Here is a 15000-nt window from a genome sequence, read left to right as displayed (position 1 = left end):
TGCATCAACTGATGGCCTGTGGTAACTCTGAAACCTTTTGCTTTTAATATCCTGAACTAGTAGGGGTTTCTTGTTTTAAGAAAAAGTGCTGTTGTGTTATTTTACATGGTTTTGAAATACCGCAACCGTGACCAAAAATAGATGTTTGTTTTTCCAAAGCGCTGCAAACTGCGGACAACCATCACGGATATTAGCGTGACATGCAATCAGTGCATGATACGACCAGAGGAGGCCATCGTGGGCTATCTCGTAAGGCTATCTTGGAGCACATGAGTCAGCAACATTTCTCATGGCCAACATGGAGGACGAGCTCCAGAGAGTTGCCTAACCGAGCAAACCTGAGAAGCCTCCGGCCGCGAGCAGGGCCGTGCCCCCACCCGACATTCTTGCCCACCGCTGGGACCCTATTCTGGCTTATTTTTGCAGTTCTCATCTTCCCGCGATTTCCAAATAGCCAGGGTCCTATTCTTGAATATATATATATATATATATATATATGTTTCGAGAATAGGTCCCTGGCTATTTATATAAATACACTTTGAGCGTAGGGCCCATATATACTTGTGTTTTGGATTACATTGGAAATCTCTACAAGAAAAGAAGTCATGGGGTTTTATATCTTTATGTCCGTGATTCCATATAGGGGTATATGAGTCAATACTTTCCGATTGTGTGGTGCAGCACAGAGCCAGTGCCCTCCCTGACCCCCGGGGGAGGGCTTTGATACAGCGGGCCACTTATGAGAACCACATGCTTCCATCCACTTGAGCGCGGCGCTCACCTCGCAGTAAACTCGCAGGCCTCTCATAAGGGGATTTTTTACACCTGTTGCGCTCTCCGCTCTTTTTCGCGAGCGGCGTCCATCTGATTCGCAGCGCGGTCCAAATCAATCTCAAGGCTCAAGGCGTCTCTTTTCCTTGTGAGTCTCCCAAGGATAGTAATAAAAGTCCAATAAAGTAATGGTTTTGAAAGAGCGGCCAGGATAAACAGCGGTGGACGGAGGGAACACGACTCCCCCCGCGAGGACTGCGGAGCGTGGCCCGAGGGTGCCGCCTGGCAAAGCTGAGACAACAACCACCGCAACCTCATCACCCTCCTGCAACAGCCATCGAATGCAAGAGAACGCAACAGCCACGTCTCAAACACATCTTTGTGTTATTATCTCTGCAGTCCAATCTGCGTGAAACTAGGTGAAGGTGCGGCAGTGGACCGTGTTGTTTTTTTTTTTGGAAATGGCCCATTGTGGGTTATCTGGTCGCTGGTGGGTCACTGTGCCCGTCTCTGAGACGTGGCCATGGACTCCAGACCCTGGGGAGCAGGTCTGGAACTGTTTTGGCAAACCAGGCAGGGAAAACATGTTTGTGTTTGTGTGTGTTTGGCTGTGTTTGGGAGGGGGGGGTATGTGTGGATATCATTTGTATTGAGTGAGCATCTGTGTGACTGAGAGAAATTGAGCATACAACCTAGTGAGCATTTGTATTCACATGCATGTGTGCATGTGCACATCCTACATATATGTGTGTGTGAGTGTCTGTGTGTGTGTGTGTATGTCTGTGTGTGTGTGTGTGTGTGTGTGTGTGTGTGTGTGTCAGAGAGAGAGAGAGAGAGAGAGAGATAAGAGAGTGATAGAAAGAGAGAGAAAGGAGAGAGAGCATGTGTGTGTGTGTGTGTGTGTGTGTGTGTGTGTCGGATGGTTCCGCTCTCTGAGTGAGCGTGCGCTTCCTCTGCTCGGCCTCAGTGCGGGGGTCAGCGCTCTTGGCGTCCAGCGGGCGGAGAGTGTGTGGCCTCTTCTTCCTGTGGGCCCTGCTTCAACTTCACCCCCCAAACACACACACACACACACACACACACACACACCCTTCCCTCTGCGCCGGACACGGGGAATTCCAGCCGCGCTCTGGCCCCGATCGGACCCGGAATGCCACTGACTGTCACACACAAACACAAGCATACACACATTCCTCTCTGAGACATGGCCATGGACATTCTCTCTCTCACTCTCTTTCTCTCTCACACTCTCTCTCCCTCACTCTCTCTATCTCTCTCTCTCAGCACGCTCTCTCTTCCTCACTCTCACTCTCTTTCTCTCTCACACTCTCTCTCCCTCACTCTCTCTATCTCTCTCTCTCAGCACGCTCTCTCTTTCTCTCTATCTCTGTCACATAAACACACATGCTCTCTCTCAATTCAATTCAATTCAACGTTGCTCTATTAGCCTGACTGTAGGTACAGTGTTGCCAAAGCACAAAACAAAACAGAAACAATACTCTCTCTCTCTCTCTCTCTCTCTCTCACACACACACACACACACACACACACATACAGTACGTACACACACGCACATACACACACACAGTCACACATCTCCCGTCGACCCCCAACCGTTTCAAAGCCAGGAAGGAGAGTTTGGGGCCTGTGCTGACAAACAGGATGTATTTATGGGCAAAAGGAGTAGAAGGGCTATTGTCACCAGAGGCCCTCGCTGGCTCCATCATTAGAACGGGGGCAACTGCTGCTATTCTTTCCAGCGCTTTTTTAACCCACTCATGACGTGACCAGTAGCACTGTCAGTGCATTCCTAGGTTCCATGCCAACACCCGGGTTGATGCAAGTTCAACAAGTTCACACCAGTTTATGTGTGCATGCATGTGTTTGTTTGTGTATGCATGTATGTGTGTGTGCATGTGTTTGTGTGTGTGTGTATGTGTGTGTGTGTGTGTGTGTGTGTGTGTGTGAGAGAGAGAGAGAGAGAGTGATAGATGGAGAGATAGATAGACAGATAGATGAGAGAGAGAGAGAGAGAAACTGACCTGTGTGTGAGTAGATGAACCAGAGGGCTCCTGTCAGCAGAGCTCCGATCACGAAGGCAGCGAAGGCAATGCCCACTACTGTCGTGGTGTCCAGCACATAACTTTCAGCTGTAAGACATCCAAAGGACACACACTTAAGTATCCAGATACTCACAGAAAGCTGACAGGACAGAAGTAAATTATGCATTTGTTGACATTTGTTGTTCAAATGACGCTGTCCACTTTATATCTATTTTGGTTAAATTAGCGTAAAGTCCTACACAGACAATAAGGCAGGGGGTCAATAAAATGTGTCCTTCATCATGGTGAACTCACGTTCGCTTGGAGCGTCTATTGTCCGGTCATCTTCCGTGGGCGTAACTGCAAAGGAAACAAGACACCTAGTCAACATCTGTAGCTGGCATGAGAAACAGTCAGACGTGCATACAGTACAGTATGCGTCCAGAATGAGGAGAGCCAGGGGGGGTCAGGGGGAATGTTTGGATGGACGCTGACTCCAGTCTGGCTGCACGTTCACACTGGACGAGGTGCTGGGTGTCCTCCTCCAAGAAACGCACAGTGTGTGCCTCCACGCCAAGGTTAGAGTGGACGCAAAGCGCAGAGCAGTTTGTTAACAGAACACACGCAGACACACACACACACACACACACACAAAAGCAGCTATTTTAATGGACTCTTTCATATAACATTATACGTTGCCTCTTGTTATTGTTGGACAGTAACAATGAAAGGAGATCCTGATCTGATACGATCTCTCTCCCCTTCTCTCCCTATCTCCCTTTCCTCCCTCTCCCTTCCTCTCTCTATCACTCCCTCTCTCCTCCCTCCCCTCTCTCCCTCTCTCTCTCTCTGTCTTACTGTAGCCTGATCTCAGATACGCACCAGGGGCTTGTCTCCCTGGCTCCCCCTCATAACATGGATGAGTTTCACTGATCTAATTAGCTCTAATTAGGCCCGTGCTCCCCTGCACAATGGTCCCTGTGTGGCTCCCGGGCCTCGGGACGGCCTGGGCGCCGTCCAAAGCCCAGCGGCACAAAGGCCACCATTCTGGGGAGGGGGAGAGGACAGGAGAGAGGAGACACCTTGGGCGCGACGGGCGGGTAGTGGGGGGGGGGGGGGGTGCTGATGACAGAGCTGTGCTGGGAGCCCTCACAGGAGCCTTCTCTGGTGGTGGACAGCGACTGATCCCTGATCCCAGACACACACAAATACATGCATTCATGCAGGCAAACACACATACACATGCACATGCACATACACATACACATACACACACACAGGCACATACGCACACATCATACGATCTCAGCCACACTCAGCGCAAAAACACAGAGAAGCCAAACACCACAAAATCCCCCTGGTCTGTGAATAAATGTGCAAAGACAGCAAAAAGAGAAGAGCGAGAGAGAGAGAGAGAGAGAGAGAGAGAGAGAGAGCAAAAGAGAGAGAGAGAAATGCTGAGAGAAGTGTGGGGAGTACAGGCAGCTCCCAAACCCACGCCAAGAAAATTAGCACATTCATAACTGGGGTGAGGTCAGCAATGGTGCGTATGGCAGTTATACGTGAACATGGGGAGAGATTGAGGCTGAAAGTTAAGACCCAGCATTTTCTTTAATGATGCGAGGGAAAGGGGAGAGAAGGAGAGGGGGAGAGAGAGAAGAGAGAGGGAGAGAAGGAGAGAGGAGGGGGGAGAGGAGGAGGGAGGAGGGGGTGAGGGGAGGGGGCTAGGGGCTCAGGGTTCACCCCACCCTGCTGTGGAGCTGGGAGCTGAGGGCCAAGGGCTCGGTTCTACTGGGTCAGTACTGTAACTGTAACGCCCATGCAAACAGAGCTCTGTCCAAGGAGGCAAGTGGACACACACACGCACACACACACGCACACGCACACGCACACGCACACGCACACGCACACGCACACGCACACACACACACACACACACAAACAGAATACACAATACAGGTCACATATAAAATTATACACACACACACACACACACACACACCCCTCCCCAAACCCACATTCAAGACACAAACGCACACATAGACAAAAAAAGTCTCTCTCACCACCAACACATATAGACACATACACAAGTACACACACACACACACACACACACACACACACACACACACACACACACACACACACACACACACACACACACACACACACACACACACACACACACACACACACACACACACACACACACACACACACACACACACACACACACACACACGCACACACACTTAAAGCAACATCACATGAGCTGGGCCTTTGGCCTCCACACCTCCCTGTGTCAGCAGCCTTTTGTTTAACACACTCGCTTGTTCTGTGGTGAGTTTGGCTCTGGTGCAGGGGGGGATTAGGGGGAGTGAAGACGGAGAAGAGCATGGAAGATAAAAAAAAACTGGAGCGAGAGACAGAGAGAGAGAGACAGAGACAGAGAGAGAGAGAGAGAGAATGAGAGAGGGATAGAAAGGGAGTGGGAGAAGGAAAGAGGCGAGGAAGTAAACTGGAGAAAGAGAGACAGAGCCAAAGACAGCCGAAAGGGAACAAGAGAGAGCACGAAAACGAGGGGCGATGTTCTCATTCAAGCGTTTGGGCCAACGGCTGACGGAACCGAGTTCCGTGGCAGAGTTCTAGCGTGTGATGTGACGTTTGATTTCCCTTGACCTCTTATACTGGAGGAAGACAAGATGACTCAAGTACAAGGCCTTGTGTGTGTGTGTGTGTGTGTGTGTGTGTGTGTGTGTGTGTGTGCCTGAGCGTGTGTAAAGCTTGGCCCATTTCCTTGATTGGGCAACTGCTGGCGCTCACACTCTCACACTCCTCTGCTTTTCCCGCTCTCAAGTGTGTCGCACAGAACAATCAACTATCCCATTTCTGGCAAGCACTTTTCTGTGTGTGTGTGTGTATGTGTGTGCGTCTGTGCGAATGTGTGTGCGTCTGTCTGTGTGTGTGTGTGTGTGTGTGTGTGTGTGTGTGTGTGTGTGTGTGTTTGCTTAGAGGACAATCAACTGCTTCATTTTGGCATGTCACTACATATTCTAGATCAATCGTTTCTCAACTCCAATTTCTGTGTGTGTGCGTGTGTGTGTGTGTGTGTGTGTGTGTGTGCGGGCGCCTGTGTGTAAAGGGGAGGGTCAATGTGTTGAGGTCGCTCTGATCCTGCCGTAAGGGTACACCGTGTTTTTTTCCATGGCCACGGCCGCTGGTCCCAAAAACATCTCTCTTTGATTTGCAGATGGAGTCGAGCATGCGCTGGGACCCCATCCAGGGCTCTCTCTCTCTCTCTTCCTCTTCCTCTCCCTCTTCTTCTCCCCTCCCTCTCTCTCTCTCCCTTCCCTCTCTCTCTCCCTCTCTCTCACTCTTTCCCTCTCCCTCTCCCCTAGCTGCTGTGAAAAGACCACTTGTTTTCCAGCCGCCTTCCCTTGCCATGAGAGATGTCTTTGTGTTCAAAGTGTGGAGTTTGTTTTTAATATCTGATCCAGCTTGCATTTCGCTCATTATGATTATGGCGCAGCTTGACTTGACTTCATCATAGCGGAGGGACTATCAATCTGCCCCGTGGGCCCAGGGCAGAACCACATCTGCGAGCTGGGCCGTGTGGCAACGCACTTTAGATTCACATTGGATTTACACACACACAGAGAGGCCGGGAGCGAATCTGGATTCACTTAGGCCCATCATATCTTGTTTGTGTATGCGCTACATAAAACCGTGCAAACGCGGCTGGTGCTAATTTCACTGCAGACAACCGAAAGGGCCAAGCGTAATCAAAAGTGTCTGCCACCGTGTCATTCTGGCGGGCCGCGGTCCGAGCCTCGCTGGCTGCTTTTGGCTGGAAGTCTCTAATCAAGCACCGCCGGGTCGCCGCTACGACCTGTGGCCATGGCGACCCAATTACCCGAGAGCTGGAGTAATGGCATCCGCAGTATTGCTGAGTCACTGAGGAATGATCTCCATTAGAGACGTGAGCCAGGGTGATTGACTCATTTCACATGGGGGAAGGCTCACTGGCTGCTGGAATGGATGAGGTAGAGGCTTTGTGCGTTGGTGTCTGTGTGTGTTTGTGTGTGTGTGTTTGTGTGTGTGTGTGTGTAGAGAGAGAGAGAGGCTCTCAGGCTCTCATGATATCACCCCCATCTAAGATTAGGTCATTATTAGTAAAGTGTGATGTTGGGTTAAGCCCCCGGCCTGATGTACCCCTCCCTCTTGAGCTGACCACACAGTTACGACACACACTCTACATGGGCAGCAGGGATGACAGAGACAGGGAATGGGAGAGGGAATGCAGGAGAACGATGATAAAACGAAAGGAGGGGAAAGGTTGGAGAGAATGAGGCATGGACGCTGTATGGGCTGAAATCCTCTCCTTTCTCACTCTCCCTGTCCCTAAAGTGTGTGTGTGTGTGTGTGTGTGAGTGTGTGTGTGTGTGTATGTGTGCGCTTCAGAGTGAGAAGGGCTTCTGAAACTGACTCTAAGTAGAAACAACTGTGGTTTGGTGCTGGAACATTCTTTGTTTACTAATCAGCTAAAACTCAGATCCAGAACTGACACAAGGCCTCCCCAAGAGCTGTCTTCTACACACACACACACACACATGCACACACACACACACTCACACTCACATACACAAATACAGTCATACTTAACCTCATACACTCCCTATCACATGCTAACACTTTCCAGATGTAGCAGTCTGCCACAGTTTGGTGAAATACTCTATGCAGTCTGTCCCCCTCATGTCCCTTATGCCTGACACACTTCCTGCCCCCAATCCCCCATCCCCCCTACCCAACACACACACACACACACACACACACACACACACACAGGCCATCGCTGCATACAGTATGTGTGGCACCCCTGGTCTTCGTTAGTGCCGTAACCTCAAGTCGGCTGTGATGCGCCAGACCAACACCTCCTTTGGGTCCGGATGTAATCACCAAGGGGTGCCTCCACAGAGGGCTGGGCCTGTGATATCATAGCAGCCAGCATACAGCTCACTGGGCTTTCACTAGGCTTGGGTCAGACACAGACCTGAGGTCATCTGTCCGATGGGAATATGGCTTGGATGGACACTGGACACTACAGAGCATTTCTTTTTTCTATCTCCGTCTCCCTAACTCGCTCTGTCTGTCTGTCTGTCCGTCTGTCCCTATTTCTTCCTCTCCTCCCCCTGAGATATGACTGAGTTTTTCCCATAACACAATCCCATTTTTCCCTCCTCATTTGCAACTGCCAGTGAGATCATCCACTCGTAGATCTCCTTATTAACGCAGCACACAAGGGGCCTTGGCTTGAGGAGTGCTGTGTTGAAAACATGCCTTTTCTAGGAAAAGGAACTCATGCCTGTCGGATCCGGTTACAAAACAACAGCATCTCGTCCTGAGCTGGGCTTCATCCTCTGCCAGCGGCTTAAGTCCATTACAGTGACAGCATGACAACTTGATCCGTGTAGTGTGAGAATGGCTGTAGGGTCCTGCCCACGTGCGTGCAGTGTGCACTGGTCTTACCTGGAAGCTCCATGGTGGAGGTGACTCCGTCAGGGACGACCACCAGGGTCTTACTGGAGGTCTTGGTGTTCACCGTCATCTTCATGATAGTGATGGCGTCCATGGAGGCACATGCCTCGGCCGGCTGCATGCACTGCAAAGAGCCCAAACGGTAGAGACGGCATTGGTGACCTTCAATTCAATTCAATTCAATTCGATTCGATTCGATTCGATTCGATTCGATTCGATTCGATTCAATTCAATTCAATTCAAAAACAGTCTGTTTGGAGTGCTGCAAGTTCTAGTCTAAATCCTTTTTGGTGCTGTTCGGTGCAGGGATTCCAGATATGGAAAAAGAAGAGAGATCCATGGCACTCAAAAAAGATGGATATAAAAACGTTTCTTTTCTCATGACTACTTAAACATGCGATCAGTTCCACGGCCCTTGGTAGCATGTTTAAGGAGTCATGAGAAAATAAGAGTTTTTATATCCATCTTTTTTTAAGTGCCTCGGATCTCTTCTTTTTCAATTCAAAAACACTTTATTTATCCCCAAGGGACAATTTACATAGTATCTTGGAGTAGACTACAAAAAAAACCTATTATTATTAGGTTATTGCACTAAAGTCCTGTGCAAGAGTGTAGGACAGGACGGAATTTCAGACAGTTAGTAACTAACACAGGAGCCATGATAAATTAGCCATGAGAAGTTGTAAACCGGTCAGATTAGACCGGAACAGCATTTAAGGGTTAATAATGGCATGCATCACAAATAAGGGGACCTAAACTCACAGAGTATATTCCCACAGTAAAACTTATGCTGAAGCAAACCAACAATAGAACCGCAACTGAACAAAACACATCATGTCATCTCTACACAGTGATCATTTGTGGTCTGTGTCTTCATCTACACTGTCAGACAAGGCTTTATGAGGTGATTGATATAGCCAAGAGGGAATGGGAGGCTTGACATTTGAGGGCAGTTGTAGTGAAAAAAATGCAGCATTGTGCTACAGCATCTATCTACACTGTACCTCTCTCTCACTCTCTCCCATCCTCTCTGTCTACCTCTCTCCAACTCTTTTTCTTCCTCTCTCTCTCTCTAACTCTTTCTCTTCCTCTCTCTCCTATCCTCTCTCTCACACACACTCTCTCTAACTCTCTCCTTTCCTCTCTCTCTCTCTCTCTCTCTCTCTCTCTCTCTCTCTCTCTCCCTGTCTCTCTCAGAAGTGTGCGAGGGAGTGACCCCTTTGATCTCCCACAAACCGCACATGTAATTAGGCGAGGACGGTACCTATTTAAAAGAGGCTCATCTCTCATCCCCTTCCAGATTACTGCTGCAGAGTAAACACCACAGCTACACAAGCCTGAGTCAGCAGTTCCACTCTCTACAGCTCAACTTATAGCAGGGAGATGACAGACACAGAAAGAGAGACATGAAGAGCGTGCGAGAGATTGCAGGGAGAAAATGAGTGAGAGCAAAATGAAGAAAAGAAGGGATATAGGGAAAATGAATGAAAATGCAGGGAGTGAAAGAGCTCAATGGACTAGAGGAGAAAACAAAAGAAGAAAAAAAAATCACGACACTTCAGTCGGGAGGCAGGCTCTGTTTTCCCTCAGCGCGGCGGCGTTGTTAGGGGAGACCTGGAGGAGATTTATGCTTCCTGCCCGCAGGCCCGAGGATGGATGAGGCCTGGCAGATGGTGCGCAGCTGCGGGCCGTGCCAACGACGGCCCTCTGAACCACACTGCGCCGCGCCGAGCACACCGCCACGACACTCTCTCTGGGCAATCACGCCCGAGACACGGACGAGCACTTTATCTTCATCCGAGGCCCAAGTCCAACAGAATCAAAGATTGGAGCAGTTTACTTGAAATACTGGAGGCCCTTTCATACAAAAATCAAAGGATTTCAATCTCTCTGTCATTTAACCCAACTTCCATGTTTTTGATTTGATTTGTGCCAATGCCCTGGCTCTCAGCCTGTATTCATTACAGGCCCAGCGCTGGTCTGCAATCAGGACTGCTCTGTATAAACATTATCTATGTGACTGGGATACAGACAGGCCAGCCTGATCCTGAGTCAGATATTTCACTCCGAGATGCTTTATGTATGCGGGCTTTGATTTATACAATAGCAGAGAGAGTCTGTAGGAGCTGTCTGAGATTCCCTGCTTCTCAAGAGACCTGAGGAGTCTGGAATCTATGTTGATTTACCGAGGGCGGGCGAAGAGCAGAGAGACAAGCAGAAAACAACTGAGGAGAGAAGAGAGGAGAGGAGAAGAATGAGAAGCCAAGAGAGAGAGAGTGGTGAAAAGAAATCAACAGAGCAAAACGAGAAGAGCAGAGAGGCAGAGAGAGCAGTAGAGGAGAGATGGAGGTGAGATGAGGACTGTGGAGTAGAAAAAAAGAGAAGAAATGTAGAGCAGATATGATACAATTCTTCGTCATTTCGCTAATACTCCTTGTTCAGAGCACCTCATAGTGAAATAACTATAGAGACAGAGCACTTTGGGAGATATGGGCCTGGCTTTGGGGAACAATGTTGGCAGAACCTGGAATCGAACAACCACCTGGTGCTGCATTTGGAGGGCCAAGATCCCTAACCACTAGAAAATCACTGCCAAAGATAGAAACAGATGAAAGACAGAGATCGATTATGGACAACGGAGAGCCAGAAGAGGGAAGAACAGGGGAGGTCTAGTGAGCTACCTCAGTGAGTCCATCGTTGTTGGGGCCATTGGAACACAGGGACATCTCGCAGTGCAGGAAGAGCAGTGAGGTGTTGAACTTGGGCCTGAAGGTGAAGCTGAAGCGCTTGCGCTCCGTCTGGGCGAGGGGATTGAGCTGCTCCACCAGGGACTGGTAATACACGACCGAGTCGTCGGTGGGGCAGATGTTCTCGATCAGCTTGTACTCCGACTCCACGTTGGGGTTGGAGTTTGGGGAGAGGAAGCAGATTCGGAACACGAAGCTCAGATCAGGATCTGTCTTGGTGGCCGACACCTGTAAAGGGAGGAAGAAGACACGTTTAACACCAGACAGAGAAACAAAGAGGACCAGACAAGGAGGGAGAATCCTAAGTCTTGATTCTTGGCGCAGTTCTCTGTAACAAAACTGTACAAATTGTCCAAACTGAGCTACATCCAATCTTACATAAACACCTTTCACTCTGACGTCTGAGAGCATGTAGCGTTCCAAACACTTGGTGTGATTTACACTTTACACATCATCATTAATTGTGTTCCGTCCCCGGAGCGGTTCTCCTCCGCTCCGACTTCACAGGGACGGCCATGACCAAACAGGGCCGCCGAGCCGAGCCGAGCGAGCCGCCTGCACCCTGAGCGGGAGGCATGGCGGCCGCTTTCTTATCGGCTTCCACTCGGCGCGTGCTAAATCATGCCTTTATGAGCGCAGCTGACAGCCACTCCTGTTCACTCTGGCTCCTGCTGCAGGGCCAGCCGCGTGTTAGCCGAGAGCCCTGTCTCAAAACTATCAAAGCAAACGCGCTCCGGACTAAAAACCGGTCATTCATTGTTTGGAGGGGGGGGGGGGGGGGGGTTTCGAAAGAGAGAGAGGAGGTGGGGAGGGAGGGAGGGGGAGAGAGAGAGGAGGAGGAGAGGACAAGAGACTGTAAGCATTAGAGTGCGTAAGACAGGAGGGGAGGAAGGCAAAGAGGAACTATGTCAGAAGCCTGCTGGCGAGTGGGTCCAAGAATCACAGCTTTCTCAAAGTGAGATTTCTTTGCCTTCAACAGTTTTAAGAGGATCTTTCCGTCTTTCAGACCACGAGGTATTTCCTCCTGACTTATGGTGTCCCTTTCTCTCCCTCTCTCACTCTCTCCCTCTCTCTCTCTCTTTCTCTCTCTACTTCTCCTTCTCACTTTCTCTGCTGAAAAATAAAGTGTGATACACATCTGGTTCTGTCTGTGGCACCACTGCTCCAGGCTTGACAAATACGTTTGCCTGCCTTGAGTTACGCTCGTCCGCCTGAAGGAACACACATTTTCCCCATTCTTTCTGCCTTCTCTTTCCCTCTTTCTCCCCCTTTTCTCTCTCTCTCTCTCTCCCTCTCTCTCTCTCTCTCTCTCACACACACACACACACACATACATACACACACACACACACATCACACACCAATTCACATAGCCCACAAGCACAGATACAAGTACTTACTCAAGAGCAATAAAACTATCACATCCTATTTCCTGCCTTTGCTTGTGCCAGGCACTTAAGTATAGTACATGAACTGGCTGTGCCACCAACATGCATGCACACACACACACACACACACACACACATAAAAAGCGAGAGAGGACTGAGCAGAGTAACTGGGACATACGGAGGCCACATTTGCTCAACCGGCAATGTCCGTGCCGAGCGAAGAGGTCATCCTCCCAAGCCTGGGAACGTGTGTCAGAACCCGGGCGCCGCGTGTCAGAATTCTCAGAGCCGTGCGAACCCCTCGGCCCGAAGCGGGAGAAGAGAGGGACAGAGAAAGAGAGTGAGGGGAGAGACAGGGAGGGAGGAGAAGGGGAGCGGGGGATAGGGTCCGACGCCAGCGGACAGAGAGGCCCTTTGTGGCATCGCTGGCGCTCTGTCCACTCTGCCATCTTCCCTCGCTCCTGTCGGGGCCATAAATTTGCCACTTCAAAGCGCCCGCTCCGAAACAGAGCCCCTCCTCAGGGGCTGCTTTTTACGGCATCATCTTTTGGAACAATGTTTTCATTGGAGCCATAGACAGACCTTGTTAACGTCCTGACTTTGGCATGACAGATCCTGCACACGTCCAACACAAAAGAAAGCGCCATCTCTCTTTACTGAGTACATGCGGGTTTAAATACTTCCAAATGTAACATTAAAGTAATGTATGTTATATACATATAACACACGCTGTAAAGTGTAATATATTGTGATATCATTCGTTTACACCCACTTTATGGCTTTGAAAATACAAGTGGGGGTTTGAAAAGTTTGAAATGCTCTGGGACCTTGTATCAACAAGGCAGTAAAACAAGACATGAGCTGTAATGTTCCTTTCTCATCCAGTGCACGGGTAGCACTAGCAGACTCTCTCTCAGTAGTGCGTGAGACAATGGCAGAGCCAAACAGAAGACTGAGGTTCTCTGCTCTTAACTAAACATGTCCGCCCATCACACCCTTTTATACACCTTCTGCACAAAACCAGAGCTGACACAAAAGCACTACATAAACAGCAGTTATCAGGATGGAATGTCACAGAAAATGGAATACTATACAGTGCATACTTCCATGCAGTGAGTTCTTATATTCTTTCATACAGTGAGTTCTTAAAAATAAACCAATAAACTACTGCACAAATATCCCTTCGGTAAATGTGAATGAAAAGGTGAATGATTCACATTTCAAATCAAATCAGCTACATACAGTAAATCTTTGGAGGAAATCAACTGTAACATGTCTGGTGTATATTGGATGGCATGTGTCTTAGTGTTGGGGTTTGCTCATTTCACCTCCACGTAGATGGGTTTGTTCTCTGAGATGGTGAAGAAGGCCTGGTCGGGGTCCACGAGGAAGAGGCTGGTGCTGTGCAGCTGCATGTTGAAGGTGACGTTGTCCACTTCGTCTTTTGTCCCTCCAGGGAAGCCGAGGCTGGGGAAGAGGTGAGGGGGACTGTGGTCTGGACCCTGGTTCTTGCGGTACGTACAGTTAAACTGGGGTGAGAGAGGACAGAGCCATCAAGAGAGAGAACAAGAGAGAGAGAGAGACAGAGAGAGAGAGAGAGATGGAAAAGAGAGATGGGAAAGAAAACGATAGAGGAGATCCAATGAAATGATGGACTCAGTTTTGACATCAAATGAATGCATCTGGTATTGACCTATCTGTGCTGTGGGTCAGCCTACTTAGTCACGGCAGGAGACAAGAGTGATAGAAGAGACACCAGAAAAGTAGGGGGAAAAACACCACAAGAGGCACAGGAAGGGAGAGAGAGACAATGAGAGGCAGACAACAGAGACATTGAGAAGGAGAGAGGGAATATGAAAAGAGCAATAAAAATATGAGAGGGGGAAAGAAACACAGTGAATGGTAGTAAACAGACGTAAAGAGAGTTGGAGGGGCTGAGGTCTCAAAATGGGGTCTGAGAGAGAGAGAGGGAGAGAAGTAGGGAGAGACAGAGAGGAGTAGAGAGAGAGAATGGCTTTGAAGTAGAAAAGGAAAAGGAATGGCAACGTTCCAGAATGTCAGGTCGAGAGTTCAAGAAACAGACATCATGTGGCGAGGCGGTCAGAGGCTGAATCATCCATCCCACTCATGAGCCAACCAAGTACTTTACTGGCACTGAGGGAGTCTGGGAGTTGTAGTCTCCCCGAGGCCCAGATACTCTGGAAGCCCCATCAAACCTACAGTACACTTTGCAGCTTCTTCCAGACATTGCACCATCCAGACTCCCAATCCAGCTCAAACTGGTCATCCTCTAAACATAGATCCTAACACTGCGTTCAAAACACATTCTGCATGGCTGATGATTTATCCGCCTCCCGTGTTCAAAGTCAAACATGAAACATTTGACAACAGAGAGCTTTAATCTATAATAAATGATAAGCCTGATAACCCTTGGAAACTCATAAGACATATGATTCATGATCATGACAATAAGCAGCAACAGATTGCAAAAGTGGTTCTTTTGTACAGATCTTCAGTAAG

The 15000-nt window shown here is 49.1% G+C and overlaps 1 protein-coding gene across 1 annotated transcript in view; it reads right to left on the bottom strand.

Annotated features, from left to right (window-relative positions):
• Positions 1-15000, bottom strand: part of tgfbr3 (transforming growth factor, beta receptor III) — a 105537-nt gene that overhangs the window by 8779 nt on the left and 81758 nt on the right. The window contains exons 12-16 of the mRNA XM_062555563.1: positions 13809-14009; positions 11027-11320; positions 8337-8469; positions 3126-3170; positions 2811-2918 (exon numbers count right to left, since the gene is read on the bottom strand). Of these exons, the coding sequence (XP_062411547.1) occupies positions 2811-2918; positions 3126-3170; positions 8337-8469; positions 11027-11320; positions 13809-14009 (781 nt within the window). The remainder of the gene's footprint in view (positions 1-2810; positions 2919-3125; positions 3171-8336; positions 8470-11026; positions 11321-13808; positions 14010-15000) is intronic.

Source organism: Sardina pilchardus, chromosome 15 (genome assembly GCF_963854185.1).
Source record: "Sardina pilchardus chromosome 15, fSarPil1.1, whole genome shotgun sequence".
Classification (NCBI taxonomy): domain Eukaryota; kingdom Metazoa; phylum Chordata; class Actinopteri; order Clupeiformes; family Clupeidae; genus Sardina; species Sardina pilchardus.
This window is presented reverse-complemented; position numbering and strand designations above follow the sequence as displayed.